The sequence below is a fragment of the Mesoplodon densirostris genome, chromosome 4 (assembly GCF_025265405.1).
Source record: "Mesoplodon densirostris isolate mMesDen1 chromosome 4, mMesDen1 primary haplotype, whole genome shotgun sequence".
Classification (NCBI taxonomy): domain Eukaryota; kingdom Metazoa; phylum Chordata; class Mammalia; order Artiodactyla; family Ziphiidae; genus Mesoplodon; species Mesoplodon densirostris.
The window spans coordinates 34,757,429-34,776,938 of NC_082664.1; the positions used below are offsets into that span (position 1 = coordinate 34,757,429).

The 19,510-nt window shown below is 51.7% G+C and overlaps 1 protein-coding gene across 1 annotated transcript; it reads left to right on the forward strand.

Moving 5' to 3' along the window:
* Window positions 1-14,531: 14,531 nt before the first annotated feature.
* ZFP36L1 (ZFP36 ring finger protein like 1) lies at window positions 14,532-19,096 on the forward strand. Its single transcript, XM_060095945.1, has 2 exons — window positions 14,532-14,742; window positions 17,165-19,096. Exons 1-2 carry the CDS (start codon window positions 14,686-14,688, stop codon window positions 18,122-18,124), a joined length of 1,017 nt encoding a protein of 338 aa, XP_059951928.1. The 5' UTR covers window positions 14,532-14,685; the 3' UTR covers window positions 18,125-19,096.
* The last annotated feature ends 414 nt before the right edge of the window (window positions 19,097-19,510 follow it).

Sequence of the window (19,510 nt, forward strand, 5' to 3'; positions counted from 1 at the left end):
GAGGAGCTGTCTTAGGTGGCCTGGTGAGGCCCAACCCCTGTCCACGAGGAGCCTGCCTCACCCACCGCAGACAGCCTGGGCACAAAAGCTGGGTGCTAAACTATATGAAGTCACTCGCATTTTACTTCCTTCACTTCTTGATTTTGCCTAGGTTTGTTTCAGCTTTCTCCCAACTCCTGCTGCCCTAGAGAAATGGAAGAGTAGGTAGAGGTGGGTTTGATTCATTAAGGGAAATGGAAAAACCAAAGCAGACACAGAGGAGAGAGGCATTGACAGAACGCCTCACAGAAGAAAGAGAAGCAACAGAAGGCAGAATCAAGAGGCCAGACAGACAAAAGGAGAGGAACCAGTGTCTTCTGTGAGTGTTCATGGGGTTTATGGACACTAGGCAGTAAAGGCAAACTTCCAGAAGTTGTTTGCCCACCATGGCAATGAGAAAACTGTGGCTATCATTAGGTCCCCTTCAGAACGTCTGGAGATGAATTTAAATCGTCAGCATTGTTTCCAAAAGTTGCATTTGCTGGGGCTCCTCTAGTTTTGCCTAGAGTTGGGTATACCAGTCTTCCATGAACCCCTGCTGTTCCAGGAAGCGTGTGTCTGTGGATTGGGTTAGCCCTGGTCCTCAGAGAGCTGCCTGGAAGATGCAAAGCTGATGACCCAGCTCCCTGCTCAGATTCTCCAGGGTGCCCTCCAGAGGCAGCATGATGGAAGCCACCAGGTTCTGCGGTGAACTAGACTGGTTTTTGGCCTTGCCCCAGCATGATGGAAGCCACCAGGTTCTGCAGTGAACTAGACTGGTTTTTGGCCTTGCCCCAGGAAGATCAGCCCTCACTCTGCAAAAGACCAATGGTGGGGGTGAGTTGGGAGAATTGTAGGAAAAACAAGGGCAAGAAGGAAAGCTTGCTTTTCTAGGACTGTCCTTGCTCAGTGTTTGGAAGAGTCCGAAATCCACAAAAAGCAGTAAGGCTCAGAACATTCCTCCTGACTGTGGTTGGTTGAGGGTCAGAACAGTTGTTTGAAATTCATTGCTGCCTCTTTTTCTCTCCTGGGTCTCCATTTTTTATTTTTTTCTGGTGTTGTTTGCTTTCACGTTCTTCTTTTTTTTCAGAGTATTCATATCGTCCCCCCTCTTCTTTTTCATTCTCAATTCTCCTTCCCACCCCACTCTGCCTTCTTAGCATAATTTTTCTCTTCTCTTGGCTTTCCTTGTTCTACATCTGGATTCCCGGATGGTTTATTTTGTCTGTTTCCTGAATTTCCCTCCTCTCCCATTTCTTATAGTTTTTTGTTGTTGTTGTTCTTGTTCCTTTTCCTTCGGCTTCAGTTCTGTCCCCTAAAGCTTTCCTTGGGCCACACAGGCTTTTAATTCTTGTTCATCTGTTTAAGCAGTGCTGGCAAGAAGCATGCCACAGCCGGCAGGCAGAGCCACGGTGGCAGAAGAGGACCTGGGCGTCTGAAGATTCTCCCCCAGCCCCGGGGTCCTTGGAAGAGGGGCTTCCTTCTGGAGAGTGGGCTGGGACAGTGCTGCTCACCCTCTGTGCGGCTTGACGTCGTCTGCCAGGCCTGGGCTGAAGGTTGGGGGCAGATGGTGTTTCCTCCACGGTGTGTGGGCCTGGGCCCCATTGCTCAGGGAGGCGATGGAATCAGCCCTTCTCGGTGGACAGGTGTAGGAGTCATCAGGTTCCACCCAGAAAGGCTGAGGCTCAGGGGAGGTGCCCCATGGGGAATGTATCACTTGCCAAGCTCTGTGCTGTAGGTGGGAGGCCTTGCAGCATGGGGGCTGCCTCTGGGGGAAGTCTGGGGATCCTTTGATCCTCGGTCTCTGGCCGAAGCCAGCCTGGGCATCTGGAGCTGTGTGCTGGGGAGACTGAGGCAGTTTTCCAGTGGAAGGTCCTTCCTTCCCAACAGCCCACCCCTGGCCAGTGGGCGTTTTGAGGGCCCAGGAAGAACGCAAGAAGAGGCTGATAGCTGCGAGGTGTCTTAAAGGCTCCTGGCCACTGGGAGCAACACAGACCCCATCTGTGGGAGGCCCTGAGGGTCAGGTCTGGTACCGATAGAAGCAGGTGGCACTTCTTGATGGGTGCGGTGGCAGAGAAATCCTAGAAGTTGCAGCCGCACCCCTCCTTGTCTGGCGTGGCGTGGGAGGCGGTGGGAGTGGCCTGGCCCTGCTGCCCAGCTGTCTGAGGCAAATCAACTGGAGTCCATCTGGCTGTCCTCCCCGGCCCAGGCTGGCTTCCCACCCTGGGCCGTCAATGCCATTGGGTGCTGGCTGAGTCCTTAGCGGGCCCAGCTGAGGGGTGGATGTGTCACTGCTCCGCCAGGGGCACACCTGCAGCTGAGTTGCACTCTGGGGTGGAGGGGCCCAGGAGCGCCAGGTGGACGCCCATCGGGCTGCGCTGCCTTTGCCCAGGCCCTGTGGTGATGGTGGCCACGTGCTTCTCTGGAAGTGCCATCAAGTTCCCCCTCGCCTTCTCCACACCTTGCTCCCTTGCCGGGTCCCATCCATTCCTCCTCCTTCATCAATGCACAATCTTCGGGGCCACTTTAGAAAAGACTGTTGATTATATCAAAGCTTGAGAGAAATCTTTGCTTATTTTATACTTTGCTTATCATTTCCTTATGTTTTCTAAGCCTCTAGTCCTAGAGTCCAACTCTTGGGTCTAGCATCCCTCAAGACCCTAGAACCGTAGCCCCAGGAGCCCCCAGGCCCTGATTCCTGGGCCCCGTAGAATTGGTTTCTCTCTGGTTCAAGGCAGAGCCTCCCTCCTTCCCTACATAGAGGGCCAACTTAGGAGGGATGATCAGGGGATAGATGATGAATTTTCTTCTAAGTTCTCCCTTCAATTCTAGAGGAGAGCTGGGGGCGAGGACCCGGCCTCTCTGATGGAGGAATTTAGGTGGGGACTAGGTTCCGGCAGCCACTGGCCCTTCCCACCTGAGCCCAAAGCACACGCTCCTTCAATCTGCGGTCTCAGTGCCGCCTCGTTCCTGCCACCCCTCTGCCTTCCCCCTTCCCACGCACCACGTTGTATAAATATTTACACCCCCGGGCTGGCAGGAATCTTTCTCCAGCTGCTTCCCTGGTCTCTGGGAGAGCTTGTTCTCTTACTGAACAGCTGCAGCAGATCTGGTTGCCTTTGGTCAGACAAGGGCAGGCCCTGGTTTGGGGGCCCGCGGTCCCCCTCTGGGGTGGAGAGTGCAGTTGGCGGGAGAAACTCAACTCTGAAGAGGTCACAGGGTTGTGGCAAAGCCCCATGCTCTCCTCTGCTGGCTGCCTGTGTGGCAAACCTCTGAGAATTGTCTGATCCCTGCTCCAGCTGGGACGCTGGGTCCTGCTTCTCAAAGGGACAGCTCCTCAGGGTGGGGTCTGCGCCTCTCCGGGCTGGGTTTTGCTGGATAGGGCTGGAGAATCATTTCAGAGCAAGCTGGCTGGCGCTAGGACAAAATAGGAACTTAGTGTACCGCGGGCACTTTACAGTTTACAAGTATATGCTATACCCTTGATCCTCCCTGAAGCAGATCCCCCGGGTTTAGAGCTGGAGAATCTTCATATTGGGCTTCTCCCCAGCTCCTGCCCCAGGCCATCCTCCCTCCCACCAACCTACCCCGGGGGGCTGGGGAGTGGAGAGAGAGGACAGATGCCACTTTCCCCATCTTCCTTGGTGACCCAGGAAGTGGGAGTTTGCCAAAGAATCAAGCTGCCATTTGTTGGGTTCCCACCGGCCTCGCACTGTGTGAGGTGCTTCCCTATATTCTCATGTACTTATTCAAGTCTTAAGCCCAGCAGATTTTTTAGCTTCCTTGTGTGTGTTTCCTCTTCCTGCCCTCAAGACAGCTGTGGCCGCGTAGCAGTGAGCTCCCAGACACAGGACCCTGCCTTTCTCTGGTGCTTTCGGGTTCCGTGGAACCTTCAGGGGCCAAGTGGTAGACACTAGTCTCACCTAGTGGGTGCAGGTCACCTGCTGCCACCTCCTCTCCCGTGCCTCAGTTTCTCCCATGTCTGTGGGAGGTAATTAACCTGTGCTCCATAGATAATTCTAAATGCAGTGCAGGGACAGGTTTTTTTTTTTTTTGCGGTACGCGGGCCTCTTATTGTTGTGGCCTCTCCCGTTGTGGAGCACAGGCTCTGGACGTGCAGGCCCAGTGACCATGGCTCACAGGCCCAGCCACTCCGCGGCATGTGGGATCCTCCCGGACCGGGACACGAACCCGTGTCCCCTGCATCGGCAGGCAGACTCTCAACCACTGCGCCACCAGGGAAGCCCAGGGACAGGTTTTAAAAAGCCACAGGGTGGTGTCATTTAACTCCTTTTTCTGTGTTGGGGGTTGTGACAGAAGAGAATGTTCAGGTATCAGATACTATGAGGCATGTGTGTTTGGTTCTTGGGAAGCCTGAGGAGAAGGAAGACAGGGATAAAAAGGCCTGGATTTCACCAGGTAGTGGAGCCACTGGGGGTGCAAATGGGTGGGGGGTCCTGATGGGGGCCCGGGACAGAGGCCCTAGTCTCTTCCTACACTCATACTTGTGCGAGAAAGTAGACACGTAGATTCAATCTGTCTCCCTCTCTGAGCTCAGACTCTTTCTGGGCCTGGGAGGAAAGCTGCTGTCAAAAAGTAAAAGGCCTGGCCCAGTGCCTGGTACTCAGTGGGTAGAGGGCCATCCCAAGGTGAGGCAGGGGAGGGGTGGGCTGGGTCTGGCCTGCCAGGGAATGTATAGAGAGGAAGGTAGGAAACCACAGCTCAGAGACGTGCTGCTGGGAGATATTCCTGTTGCTGCCTGCCTCCCCACCCCCAAAAGGTAAAAGAAAACCCAAATAAAAGTCTGACCCGGCAGATATTAATACTCCAGAGTCAGGGCTGGTGTGCAAGCTGCCGCCCCCCGCTTCCCCCTTCTGTTTCTATAAGCGGCTGAAATAAATTTAGCGAAACAACCCCACCCGTCTGAGGGCCTAAGATTTCGGAACAGTGGGACTCTTTACCCTGAAAGCCCCTGTTTTTCAGAGCTGAGAGCTTTTTGTTTAAATTCCCTTTGAGAATGGAATGCTCTTGATCTAAAATAATTATTTTACAGCAGTCATCTATTCCTCATAGATAAATGCTTTGACACAGTATGGCTTGCTAGAAAGCCGATCTACAGATGCTGTACAGCTTAAAATAGTCAACTCTATGGGGCCACTGCCTAGTTGGACCCGTTGGGATATTTATTGTAACATTATTCTTTGCGATGTCTGTGTGTGTTCAGCTAGTCCCCTCTGTTGTCTGTCACAGGACAGTGGTTATTGCTGGCTAAGTTGCCAAAGTAGAGAATTACTTATTTAGGGCCTACTGTGTGCTAGGCACTGTGCCGGTCGAGTTGAGAGCAGAAAGAGCCTGCTCCTGGAGCAGACATGCTGGGGGGGTGGGGTGGGAAGAGAGATGTCGAAAAGTAAAATGACTACAAAAAAACTGGCAACTAATATCGTACTTAATAGTGAAAGATTGAATGCTTTCCCTTAAGTTTGGGGTCAAGGTGAGCGTGTCCAATCTCACCACACCTATTTAACATCATAGGGGAAGTCCTAGAGAGGACAATAGGGCAAGAAAAGAAATATAATGCATATGATTGGAAAGGAAGAAGTCAAACCATTCCTATTCACAGACAACATGATTTTCTATATTAAAATAAAAAAACAAAACTCAAGGAATCTACCAAAAAACCTTAAAACTAAAGTGACTTTTGTAAGATCACAGGATGCAAGGTCAATACACAAAAATCAACTGTATTTCTATAAACTAATAATGAGAAATTGAAAACTGAAATAAAAAATTACAATACAGTTGGCCCGTGAACAACACTGGTTTGAACTGCACAGGTCCACTTCTTTTTTTTTTTTTGTGGTACGTGGTCCTCTCACTATTGTGGCCTCTCCCGTTGCGGAGCACAGGCTCCGGATGCGCAGGCTCAGCGGCCATGGCTCACGGGCCTAGCCGCTCCGCAGCATGTGGGATCCTCCCGGACCGGGGCACGAACCTGCGTCCCCTGCATCGGCAGGCGGACTCTCAACCACTGCACCACCAGGGAAGCCCAGGTCCACTTATTTTTTTCAGTAGTAAATACTACAGTACTACGTGATCTGAGATTGGTTGACTCTGCAGATGCAGAACCATGGATATGAGGAACTGCTCATATTCCAGAGGGCCAACTATAAGTTATACGTGGATTTTTGACTGTAAGGAAGGATGGTGCCCCTAACCCCTGCATTGTTCAAGGCCCAACTCTAGTTCCAAAAAAAAAGGGAAATATTAGGTATAAATCTAACAAAATGTATATAAGATCTGTGTGCTAGAAACTACAAAGCACTGATTAAAGAAATCAGAGAAGACCTAAATAAATAGACATATCATGTTCACGGATTAAAAGACACAATAGTAAGTAAATATGTACTTCTTCCTGAACTGATCTATGGACTTAATGCAATTCCAATAAAAACCCCAGCAGGACTTTTTTGTGGTTATAGACAAGCTGAATCTGAAATTTATATGAAAAGGCAAAAGAACTAGAATACCTAAAACAATTTTGAAAATTAAGAATAAAGTTGGAGGAATTATACCACCTGATTTTAAGACTTATGGTAAAATTATGATAAGACAGTGTGGTATTGGCGAAGCAATGGACACACAGATCAACAGAAGAGAATAAAGAGACTCATACAAATATGGCCAACTGAATTTTGGATAGGTACAAAAGCAATTCAATAGAAAAATGGTACTCTTTTCAATAAACAGTGTTGGGATTAGACTTGCATAGGCAAAAAAAATTTAACTTCAACCTAAACCATGTTATATAAAAACTAACTCCAAATGGATCTAACATAAAACTATAGAAAATCTTAATGACCTAAGGTTAGGCAAGGAGTCCTTAGAGGTGTCACCAAAAGCATGATGCATAAAAGATAAAACTGATAAGTTAGACCTCATCAAAATCTTAAAACTTTTGCTCTGTGAAAGATACGTTGTTCAGAGAATGAGAGGATAAGGTACAGACTGGAGAAAATATTTGCAAACCACTTATTCAACAAGAACCTGTGTCCAGAATATATAAAGAACTCTCAAAACTCAACAGTAAGAAAACAAACAACCCAATTAAAAAGTGGGCAAAAGACTTGAACAGACATTTAACCAAAGAGGACATACAGGTGGCAAATAAGCACATGAAAAGTTGTTCAATATCATTACCTGTTAGACAAATGCAAATGAAAACCACAATGAGATACCACTACACACCTATTAGAGTGGATAAAAGAAAAAATATTGACAATTATAAGTGCTGCTAAGGATTCAGAGCAACTGGAGACTCATATATAGTTGTGGCAGATGCAAAATGGCATATCCACTCTCAAATAAGGTTTGGCAGTTTTAAAAAAAATAAACCTTAACATACACTAAGCATATGACCGAGCAATCCCACTCCTACTTATTTAATAAGAACTTACATTCACACAAAAATCTATACACAAGTGTTTACTGAAGCTCTATTCACAATGGCCCCAAACAGGAACTAATCCAGTGACCCTTAACAGGTGAATAAACAAATGGTGGTATTCCCATACAGTGAAATACTATTCCTCAATTAAAAGGAATGAACTATTGATACATGCAACAGCATGGATAAATCTCAAAGGCATTATGCTCTGTGAAATCATGTAGACTGTATGAGTTCAGTTATACGGCATTCTGGAAAAGACAAAATGACAGTACAGGGAACAGATCAGTGGTTTGCCAGAGTAAGGGATGGGGAGGGTCTGACCACAAAGGGAGAGCGTAAGGGAGTTTTTGTTTTTGGCGGGGGGTGGTGATGGAAGTGTTCTGTTTCCTGATTGAAGTGGTGGTTACATAAATCTATTCACACGTTTAAATTCATAGAACTGTACACCAAATAAAGGTCAATTTTACTGTATGTTAAATAGTTAAAAAAAAAACCTCACAGGGGCTTCCCTGGTGGCGCAGTGGTTGAGAGTCTGCCTGCCGATGCAGGGGACGCGGGTTCGTGCCCCAGTCCGGGAAGATCCCACATGCCGCGGAGTGGCTAGGCTTGAGAGCCATGGCCGCTGGGCCTGCGCGTCCAGAGCCTGTGCCCCGCAACGGGAGAGGCCACAACAGTGAGAGGCCCGTGTACCACAAAAAAAAAAAAAACCTCACAAATTGAAATAACTACTTTGAAGGAAATGAACATTCCATGAAGACAGATACCTTGCCTTGATGGGGGGAGGGGCGCCAAGAATGGTTGAGGAAGTGATGCTTGAGCTAGGTACTAAAGAATGATTTAGAATTTACTTGGGCCAAAGGAAGGTCAATCAGATAGAAGAAATGGCATGTGTCAAGGCCCTGGGGCAGGAGGAAGGATGGTTCATTTTCATCTGAAACTGACTAGAGCACAGGGAGTACCTTGGAGGGGTGGGAGAGATGGTGGTGGGGAGGGGAAGGGGTAAGAAAGTCAAGATTGGAGCAGTAAAAGGGTCTGATTACACTAGACTAAGGGTTTGGTTTTTATTCTAAAATAGATGGGTAGCAAAGGGTTTTAGGCAATTGTAATACAAGAGCAGGTCCAGGTTTTGAAAAAAAATCACTTGGGCTGCCGAAAAGAGGGGGTTTTGGGGGCACACAGGTATCTTGGAAAGAACATCTCAAATAGGCTTTCTCAGTCTTGGTACTATTGACATTTTGGGCCAGATAAATTTTTGTACTGGTGAGGGGGTGTGGGGGCTTGGCCTCTGCGTTGCAGGACGTTTAGCAGCATCCCCGGTCTCTACCTTCTAGATGCCAATAGCACTGACCTTTTCTCCTCCAGTTTTGACAGCCAAAAATGTCTCTAGACGTTGCCAAATGTTCACTGGGGTGCAAATCACCCCCAGTGGAGGACCACTGCTCTAAAACAACCAAATCCAGTGCTTCTGGCTTCACAGTAGAGTCATCTAGGGAGCTTAGAAAATACAAATGCTGGGCCTCACCTCAGACCAACTGAAGCAGAATGTTTGCAGGTGGGGTGGGGCCTGGCACCTAGCATCTGCATAATTTTGAAAGCTCCCCAGATAATTCTGCTCAGAGTGATGTTTGAGCACCACCAGCCTAGTCCACCCTTTCCATCTATATCTCAGAACACTGAAGCCCAGACTACAGAAATGACCCACTGAACTGGAGGCAGAGTAGCTCCAGAACCCTATTCCTAACTCCTAGACCAGTGCTCATTCCAGTGCCTCTTAACAGCTGCACAGAACATGCCCTGGGCAAACTGTGAAAGCCCAGCCTCCTTGAGTTACCGGCTCTGGCCCTCTGAACATCCCAGTGTTAAGGCTGCCATCCTCCCTTCCTGCCACCCCTGGAACTTCTGCCAGTTCCTTCTTCTACTCCTGCTGCTAGATTCACGGTGACCAAAGTGTCCGAATGGGCTCAATAGCAAGGGTTCAGTGCAAATGGAAAAAATTTACTGACCACCTACGCAGTTCTACTCTTGAGTTCCAGGTAATATAGAAGCCCTGGCCCTGAGAAGTTCAAAGTCCAGTGGGGAGTAAACAGGTAATTTTCATAAAATGCTGCAGGCTGCAAGGCACCACTGGGAGAGAGGCACTTTGCCTGCTGGGGAGCTGCCTGAAGCCCCAGCAAAAGGAAGCCCCAGGGAGGGGTGTGCAGCAACCACCAGCAACTGCTAGCAGCTTGGAGTGGCTGGGGGCAAATGGCTCTCTGAGGTAAGCACTGTCTGGAAAGGGCTTCACCTTCCTGACCGTCCCAGAGGTGAAGTGACTTGCTCGAGGTTGTGCAACTGGTAACCAGCCGGCAGAGTTGGGCTTCTCGTGAAAGTCTAGGTGGCTCAAAGCTCATGCGCTATCCTGTGTCTCTAGGCAGGCCCAGGCAAGGAAGGCAGGGTGGGGTGGGGTGCAGCTGTGGGCTAGCCTGGGAACTTAATGGAATAGTGGAACATCTCTGTCAGGAAAGTGTTAAAACAATTGATGTAAGAAGGAGGGTTTAGGTTATCTCACTGCCAGGCAATGAGAGCCCCCAGGGCCGTGCTAGCCCTGGGGCTGGACTCTCTGTCTTAGCAGGAGGTGGTGGGCTCCTGGAGCTGTACCCCAGAAGTTCCTGACACTGTGCAGAGCTGCATTTACAATAGACCTCAACTGCCCTCTCTTGAAGCCTGTGCCTGGTTTGGAGGATACTGGCAGCTGAGCCATGCCCACTAAGCACTATGATAGGGGCTTGAGGATATTGAGAGAAAGAAGAGTCTGGCTTTTACTGGGTATCAACAGGCCCCAGTGATCTAGTTTTCAGAAATATTTGTGACAACAATCAGGTGTTTTTCAGTTGGGCAGCAGATCCCCATCACCTCATCCTGACTCACCTTGCTCTTCCCCAGGCTCTGGGCCAGTGCCCTCTCCCCCTTTCCAGGCCTCGGGCCCTGCCTTGTCCAGAGCTGGGTCTGGGGGTCACAGAGTGATCGGATCAAAGCTGTCAGTTGACCATTTCATGGACCTCTATACTGAAGAATCCTTTTGCAAAGTGAATACTCCCAGAATTTGTTTCATAGTTTAATAAGGCCCCAAGAATGGTTTAGTTTATGTACAATGGCTGGGCATATACAAGGGTTCAGCTAGACATGAGACTAGGCACTTTACTGGCCAATTTTAGGCAGAATTATTATCTCTATTTTAGAGGATTTGGTCAGTGTCTTGAAAAGTCACACAGCTAAAAAATGGCAGAGCCAAGATTTGGATCCAAAACGGCCCAACTTCAAAGTCCTGGACCACTGATTCTCAGACCTTGGTGACTGAGTCAAGAGCAGGAAATTTACAAGGAATGCTGATTCCTGGCCCCACCCCAGAGCATCTGATTCAAGGGGCCTGGGTCCAGGCTGAGGAATCTGCATTCCACAAGCACTACACCTGAATCTGAACCAGGTAACTCTCCAGCAGCACTTGGCCCTTCCTCCCTCTTTCTAATCCAGGAACCCTGCCGCTGTCCCAGGGTCTCGTGTAGCAGAGGGTGGGGGGAAGGTTGGGGTCCGATCCGAAGAATTTGGGTTCTTTTGCAAATGACCTGAAGGCGGGGAGGAAGCGCAACATCGCAGGGCTTCGCAATGGCAGGGTCAGGAGGGGTCTCTGGGAAAGCAGTGCCTGGAGGGCGTTGGTGACGAGGCCTGGCCCTCCAGGGGCCAGTGACCCAGCGCCCCACACCCTCACCTGCCGCGAGGTGCGCCCAAACTGGCCGGTGAATACATCCATTGCGCTTCCCTAATTCCGAGGGCTTTCACTTTCCCCCTTCACAAAACCTAACGCCCCCAAGCCAAAAATACCTGGTTAGACCCTCCTCGCAAGGGGACCGTCTCCGTGCGAGCGGGGAGAGCCCGGAAGTCGGGCCTGGGACCGCGAACCTGGCTGGCTCATCGCCTCCCCTCGGAAGAGGCCGTGCAGGTGAAGGGGCGGCCTTTCCGGGCCCGGCGCGGGCGAGGAACCCTAGGGCTGAGCGCAGGAGGCGGGGGAGGGCCGTGCACGCCTCCCGTCGGGCTTCCGGCCCGGGTCGTGGCTCGTAGCCTTTCCCGCCACTACCGGGCACCTGCCGAGCACGTCCGGGCGGGGGCAGGCCGGCTCTGGCCCTCCTCGGCCCGGCGGGACGCTGCTTCCCGGTCCGCCGCGGCGCGGATGCCGGGTCAGCGAAGAGTTAAGGAGGCCGGCTCCCTCACCCTTGGAAAGTCCCTGAAATGACGTTGCAACCCGACAATTAAAAGAAGAGTTTAATTATAGAGACAGGCTCTGGGAGCTGGAACAAACCCGGTCGGTCGGTGGGGCCGGTAAACAACTCCGGAGCGAGCGGGCCAGGCTGGACGCCGCCCGCGGAGCCCGCGCCCCTGGGAGGGGGGAAGGGGGGGAGGGGAGCGCCCTCCGGGAGTTGGGAAACGGAGGAAATTCGAGGAATCGGCGTTCTCTTTGCGGGGGGAGGCGGGGGGAAGACTCGTTAGCCAGCCTGGGGCGCCCAGGCCGCGTCAAGGTGCTCCTGGCCGGTCCCGCAACCGCTGGGGGAAAGCTGCGCCGCCCGGAGAGAGGGACATCGGGTGCGGGTCGGGACGCGCCCTGGGCCCCGCCCGCTCCGGACCCCTTCCCCCTCGCTTTCCATCCCCGCTTCTCCGCCCCTCTCTCGTCCCCCCAGCAGAGCTTCGCGAACCCTCCAGAGTTAAAGACCAACGGGCTTTTTTTTTTTTGCTGGGGGAGTGGGGGAATCAAAAAACCGAAATAGCTTCACATCGGGACGCAGACAAACCTTGTGGTTTTAACGCGCACCCTACTCTGTCCTGAAATCTGGAACTCATTACCTCATCACTAAGAAACTGCACAAAACCGCTCCCCCAACCCCTCCTTCTCGAAGCGGGGAAGGGAGTGAGCAAACAGCCCTTTAAGAAAGAAACCTACATTTGAATGATTTAAATTAAGGTGGATGGAAGTTATTTCTCCTTCTGGCGCTTGCCAGATTTCAAGAAAAGCTGAAAAATGGGAGCAGGGAGAGGGAAGCAACAGGCAGCTGGACAGCAAAAGAAGAAAAGCAAGGGGCAGCAGCCGGGTTAAAAATGGGGGCCATCAATTTAAGCCAGAGGGGACAAATAAAAGCAGACCGGGCTGGGGATCACATAGGTTTGTGGCAGCAGCCAAAGCTGTGTGTTTCGCGAAGGTGAAAAACAACAGGTTCCTAAAACGGTTGTGATTTGGAAGGTTTCCGGGTTTGCCCGGCCAAATTTATTGACAAATAAGAAATGCAGTAAAAATATGTGGGGGTGGGGGTGGTGAGAGTGCGACTCCAGCGCTCTGCTCGGCCCGCCCCTACCTCTTCAAAGAAACGTGCTCATAATGGGGTGACCTAATTACATCGCAATGGAACCCGCTCTTAGCCACTCAGTGCACAGGGTTTCATAACAGACCCGGCGGCCTCGAGTGCTGGGAAGAAACGTGCGAGGGCCGAGGAGGCGGCCGGGCACGCGGGGAAACAGGAAAGAAACGCAGCGCCGCGGTTTCCACCTCGGTCTTGACTCCAGCACTCCGGCGGAGACCGAGGGGGCGGTGGGGGACACGTTAACAGTTTTTTATTTGGGTGGGTGGAGGGGCATCCGAACTTAACAGTAAATAAATATGTTCTTTCCAGTTTTCAAAAGAGTGATAATTCAGGGCCTTTCGGTTTCGAGGATCCCACACCCCCCTCCCCCCATCCCGCCAAAACAGCGCAGTGTGACAAGCCATATGTTCCGTTCCCGTGCGGGCGGGGGAGAAGCAACAGTAAGTTGAAAGTGTTGCCTCCCCCCATCTCTTTACCTACATTCTTAGCAAAGTAACTTTTTTCATTGTTCTGGCATCTAGGGGGTGTGCGTGTGCGTGTGTGTGTGTTGGTGGGGGAAGTTTCGGCGCGGCCCATAGTTCGGAGCGCGCGGGGAAAGTCTTGCGTTGCTGGGTGTTTTTTTCGGGGGGGGGGTGGGGATTAGGGGCGTTCATGAGGATTTAGGTTTTCTTTATAAAAATATTTAAAGATTGATGCGTGAAATAAATACCACAAGGAGGCCTGTTAAAACAACCCGGCAACTATACTCCAGTAAAAATTAAACAAACACCGAAACAATCCGCCCGGACGGTGGTCTTTTTCGCGACGCTCTCCCACCCCTGCTCCTGCCCACACTCGGAGAGTGTCCGCTGCAAAGCGAGCGCGAGTGGAGACGCGTGCGGCGCGCTAAACCGCTTGGTGCTCGCCCGCGCCAGCCCGGGTCCTCCTTGGGGCGGGGGGGGAAGTCTCCCTACTCCTCCTCCCCCAACCCCCACCTCCGCTCCTGAAAAAAACAAAACCCTTGGCTTGAAGGCTTTGTGCGCCCCTTATTTCCAATCTCCTCTCCCCTTGGGGTTTGCCGAGGGGAGCCGAGTGCGGAAAAGAACTCGGGAAAAGAGTTAAGTTGTGCGGCAACTTGGAGAAGTTTCAAGGGAGATCAGCTCAAGATGGGAACTGCAGCCCCGGCGCTAACGACGGGCTTCTGCTCCCGCTTGTAAAAAGAGAAAGTCGAGCCCGCCTTTCTGCCCGACAAAAAAACAACAACACAACAACCAGAACCCCGAAGAGGGTGGAATGAGTGATGTCACAGAGCCGCGCTCGCAGGCTGACAAAAGGGGGGCGCCCCTCCCCCCCTGCGGGGCGCGCGGCCCCAGAGAAGGGCGCCTGCAGCGCGGGGTAGCCAAGCGAGCGGACTCGAAACTTTTCCTCTTTAAGAAAAAAAAGTTGTGCGCGGCTCGCAGTGTGTGTGTGTGTGTGTGTGTGTGTGTGTGTGTGTGTTTAATTCGCCTTCTTTCCTCGTCTCCCCTCCCCCTTCTTCCTTTCGAAAGTTTCTTTTTTTTTTTTTTTTTCCCAGAGTTTGACCGCAGGGCTGATTCAACTTCAGTGTCAATCAACTTTTTTTCCTCCTCTTCCTCATTTAAATAAGTTTAAAGCTCCTCCTCCCCCTCCGGCCCACCAAATCTGAAACTTATATAAATTGGGCTTCGCGCGCCGCAGCCCGGGAGAGTCAGAAAGGCGAGGGGCGCCGGGAGCAGGCGTGTGGGACTCCAGACCGGAGAGCCGGAGGCTGCGCCTTCCCCGCACCGGGACCTTCACGGCACACCAGATCCTAATCCCTGCCCCGTGCGAGCACCCAGGATGACCACCACCCTCGTGTCTGCCACCATCTTCGACTTGAGCGAAGTTTTATGCAAGGTAAAGTGGGGCGGAGCGTTTGCTTTTCAAAGTCTTTTTCTTTTTTCTTTTGTCTTCAAAAAGAATCCCCGAAAGTTTAGGTCTGGGAACGCAGAGGGGAGAGGAGGAGAGGCGACATGGTTGTTTTTTCCGCCCCATTTTCCCCCCTCAGTTTGAAGGAATTTGACTATGCTCCCCACCCTTTGAGTTTCAACAGTTCCTGGCGGGGGTTACATGGGAATCTGGAGACCAGAGTTTTGGGGGGCGAAGTTTGCGTGGGGCTGCCTGGGGGGGCGCGGGGCATTGACCAGGCAGGATTGGGGCAATTTTTCGGTGATTCTTTTCGTCCATAACGTGCTGCTCTTGAGCCGGGTTTCGCGAGTCTGCTCGGTTTCCCTGTGCGCGCTCTGGGTGTCGCCGCTGCCGGGAGGGGTTCGAGTCTCTACAGCCTCATTGCCGGACTGTGGGTCGAGAGGTGGGGGTCCCTTGGGGAAGTGAGTCTCGGGATGACGTTTTGCTGGTAGATTTCCCCTTCTGTTCTGGAGAGGCTGGGAATCTGCGAGAAAAGGCCAAGAGTTGTGGTTCAAAGGATGTTGCCAAACGAGTTTGCAAGGGGACTTCAGTTCGCCCCAGCCCAGCCAGGCTTCCTCTGTTATAGCCGATCGTGCTGCAAACTTTGGGGTGAGAGTGGGACTCGGGTTCACCCGCTTACCTGTTTTCCGAGGGACCGCGACTCTCGATATGGAGGGGATGGGGGGGACACGACTACAAAATGCCGGTCTGAGCTCAAGGGTCTCGGCGAGGAAGGATTTAATGAGGCCCTTAAGCCGTGTAGCTTGCCAGCTGGTGTGGAAAAAAGCAAGTTTTAAATCCGGAATATTCCAGGAGTGCCGTTTAAGCGTACATAGCAGAAGCCTGTGGATGTTCAAGGTTTTTCGCCCCCTCTCCCCAATTTGAAAGAGAGAAGCTGCTAGGCTACTTTTAATTGCTAAAGTGTTTTGCCTTCTTTTAAACACGTCGGGTCATGTTGCTCTCTTTTCCCAGCTTGCTTCTCCAGTCCGTGCAGCTGCCAGGGCCCCAGGGCTGCAGGGTTGGGGTGCAGGGCTACCCTGGAGCTGAAGAGCAACTTCAAAAAAGTTTGAATTTCAGCTTCCTTCCCTACCTGCGCATTCCCAAACTTCAGTTGCCCTGGCGGCTGCCTGAACTCTCCCGGCACTTCTTCCTTCTCTTCCTGGCTCTCCCGCTCTTTGATCTATTTCTCTTTCTCTAGCTCCCTCCCCCCGCAGGACTTTTTAAATGAACCTCATTGTTGGGAACAGGCTCTCAACTTGGTTCCTGTAATCCGCTCTGTGGGGTGGTTGCTGTTACAGATTCCAGATCCCCCGCAGCTGATCCTAAGGGACCAACTTTAGAAATCGCACAATGACACCCACATGGGCTGGGAGCCAACTCCCAGGTCCCCTGCTCACACCCTTTCCAAATCTTGGGTACAGCTTGGGCAGGTGAATAGGGTCCCGTTGGAACAGAGAGCTGCCTTTGGTACCTCTGCCCCCTCCCCCAAATCCATTATTGACTGGGAGGAGGCTGGGGGGATTTGGTGCTTTCCTTTTCCTTCCCACCTGCAGCTTTGCGTTAAAGATTAAACACTGGCGCTCTTATCCAAGCGTGCTCTTGCAGCCAGGAGACTAACTGCAAAGGCATCTTCCCAGTGGAGGGGGTGGGGTGGGCAGTGACTGGTGGGAGAGATCATTGTAGAAGGCACCTCTTCTGGGAGCATGGGGCAATGAGTTTTGTATTCGGGAATCACATCCCTCTCCCTGCCAACCCACCCCCCTGCCAATCCGGGAGTTCTCTTCCTGCCCCTCCCTCTCCCCTCCCATCAGCAAGGTAAAGCAAAGGCGGTCTGGAAATCTGTTGCCAAAGGAATGGAATGCTTCTGAAGGAGGAAGTTGAGAGTCTCAGGCCAGGTTTGGTGGGAGGGCGGCGGTTAATTAGGCAGGGACTGATTAAAAGGAGACCTAGCTTCTAGTCTCCTGAGGGTGGGAAACAAGAGTTTGTGAGTTGTGTGAGATATTTTCAACACAAGGATCTATTTGGGAGGTGAAGAAGTTGGATTTCATGGATGAAAGTGGTAGCTTTGGGGACAGGATATGAGGGTGCATTCCAGGGATCGACGTGGAGTAGGTGCATGTGTAAAACAATTTTTCACACAGGCCAGGAATTTTGTGGCTTCTTATGCCTGGGGTCAGAGTAAACCCTCTAGGCTGGTTGAATGGGAGAAAGAGGGTGAGGGGTTTGCCAGGGCAGAGGTGGGGATGGTGGGTTCCTTTGAGACGGAGCATTTCTGATCGTGGAGGGGACTGCCCTTAGTGGGTACCCTTCTGGGCCTGGCGGATGGCCTTTGTCAACTAACCGCCGTCTCTCTTGTCTCTCTCTCCTCCAGGGTAACAAGATGCTCAACTACAGTCCTCCCGGTGCCGGGGGCTGCCTGCTGGACAGGAAGGCGGTGGGCACCCCTGCCGGTGGGGGCTTCCCCCGAAGGCACTCGGTCACCCTGCCCAGCTCCAAGTTCCACCAGAACCAGCTCCTCAGCAGCCTCAAGGGCGAGCCAGCTCCAGCTCTGAGCTCTCGGGACAGCCGCTTCCGAGACCGCTCCTTCTCAGAAGGGGGCGAGCGGCTGCTGCCCACCCAGAAGCAGCCGGGGAGCGGCCAGGTCAACTCCAGCCGCTACAAGACGGAGCTGTGCCGTCCCTTCGAGGAGAACGGAGCCTGTAAGTACGGCGACAAGTGCCAGTTCGCGCACGGCATCCACGAGCTCCGAAGCCTGACCCGCCACCCCAAGTACAAGACGGAGCTGTGCCGTACCTTCCATACCATCGGCTTCTGCCCCTATGGGCCCCGCTGCCACTTCATCCACAACGCTGAGGAGCGCCGTGCCCTGGCCGGGGCCCGGGACCTCTCTGCTGACCGTCCCCGTCTCCAGCATAGCTTTAGCTTTGCTGGGTTTCCCAGTGCCGCTGCCACCGCCGCTGCCACGGGGCTGCTGGACAGCCCCACGTCCATCACCCCACCCCCCATCCTGAGCGCCGATGACCTCCTGGGCTCGCCCACCCTGCCCGATGGCACCAATAACCCCTTCGCCTTCTCCAGTCAGGAGCTGGCGAGCCTCTTTGCCCCTAGCATGGGGCTGCCCGGGGGTGGCTCCCCAACCACCTTCCTCTTTCGGCCCATGTCTGAGTCCCCTCACATGTTTGACTCTCCCCCCAGCCCTCAGGATTCTCTCTCGGACCAGGAGGGCTACCTGAGCAGCTCCAGCAGCAGCCACAGTGGCTCAGACTCCCCCACTTTGGACAACTCAAGACGCCTGCCCATTTTCAGCAGACTTTCCATCTCAGATGACTAAAACCAGGGTAGGGAGGGCCGCCCCCCCGCCTATCCAACCCCCCACCCCGACCCCGCACCCACATCCCCTACCCTTCCCTCCCTACCCATCCGATTCCTGACAAACCCCTACATTAACAAGGTTAAGCTCAACCCCTTTCCCCCAGGACCTTGGAATGCCCCCTCCCTACCTTCTCTTTAAACGCCCCTCCCCCCCAACATAAGGACAAGTCAATTTGTCAATAGCTTCTTCTGGCTAGAACCCCCCCACCTCAGTTTTATAGCCCACTTACCATGCATAACAGACAAGTCCCATATTTGTCAGTAGATGCGTTTTTTTTCCAGCTTAAGCCTTAAGTGCCAAATCACAAAAGAAAAAGCAGTAACAGTTTACAGAAGCAACTTAGTGCCTTGTGATCTAACTTTGTCACTGTGACTACATTACCTCTTCAGCGCCAGAGGGCACCCGTGGGCCTCCCTGAGCCCGTGCCCAGGGGGAGGGGGAGGGGGAGGGGCGGGGAAGGTGGGGTACTTAGAACCAGCAGCTCCCTCCACTGGCAACACAAATGCACCTTTCCTGATTTCCAGTCTCCCACACACTTCCTTCTCCCCTCTCCCCAGTAACCCCCCCGCACCCGCCTTGGGAGAGTTGTTGCCAGACTTGGGTTTTTGGGGAAACCTAGCTTGACATTCAAAACCTTTTTCTTCCCGACCTGAACCTCTGTTGACTAATCTTGCCTGGGTTCGTGTAGGTCTGCAGGAAGGAAGACTGCAAAAGTGGATGAAGATTGTGACATAAGTGGGACTTTGTGATTTAATTTTTTTTTCTTTTGTTTTAAGTGGGGAGGAAGGGGAAGCTAGATGGACTATGAGAGACTTGATTTTGGTGCTAAAGTTCCCCAGTTCGTATGTGACATCTTAAAAAAAAAACAACAAAAAAATGAGAGAAAAGCTTAAAAACATGTAAGGGGTGAGCAGTTAATGGTATTCATTCCACATACAATATCTGTGTAAAACGATTTCCTGTAGAAGTAGCTTTAATGGTTTTTGCTCTAGAATACCGTAGGTCTATCCTTAGAGCACTCACGCCATGCTTTTTTCCCTGGGTTTTAAACTTCATATAACTTCAGAAATTGGAGAGCAAAAATTTTGCTTGTCACTGCACATCAATATAAAAAAGCTTATTTAACTTATCAAAACGTATTTATTGCCAAACTATGCTTTTTTTTGTTAATTTTGTTCATATTTATCGGGATGACAAATCCATAGAATATATTCTTTTATGTTAAATTATGATCTTCATATTAATCTTAAAATTTTGTGACGTGTCTTTTTCCTTTTTTTCCACAGTTTTAATATATTATTCTTCAACGACATTTTTTGTAACTTTACACTTTTTTTGGTTATT

What these genes read in the sequence shown, in the direction of transcription:
- ZFP36L1 (XM_060095945.1), top strand. Translation starts at nt 14,686, where the DNA reads ATGACCACCACCCTCGTGTCTGCCACCATCTTCGACTTGAGCGAAGTT. An exon ending in TGAGCGAAGTTTTATGCAAG is followed by an intron (nt 14,743 to 17,164) that starts GTAAAGTGGGGC and finishes TCTCTCCTCCAG; the next exon opens with GGTAACAAGATGCTCAACTA.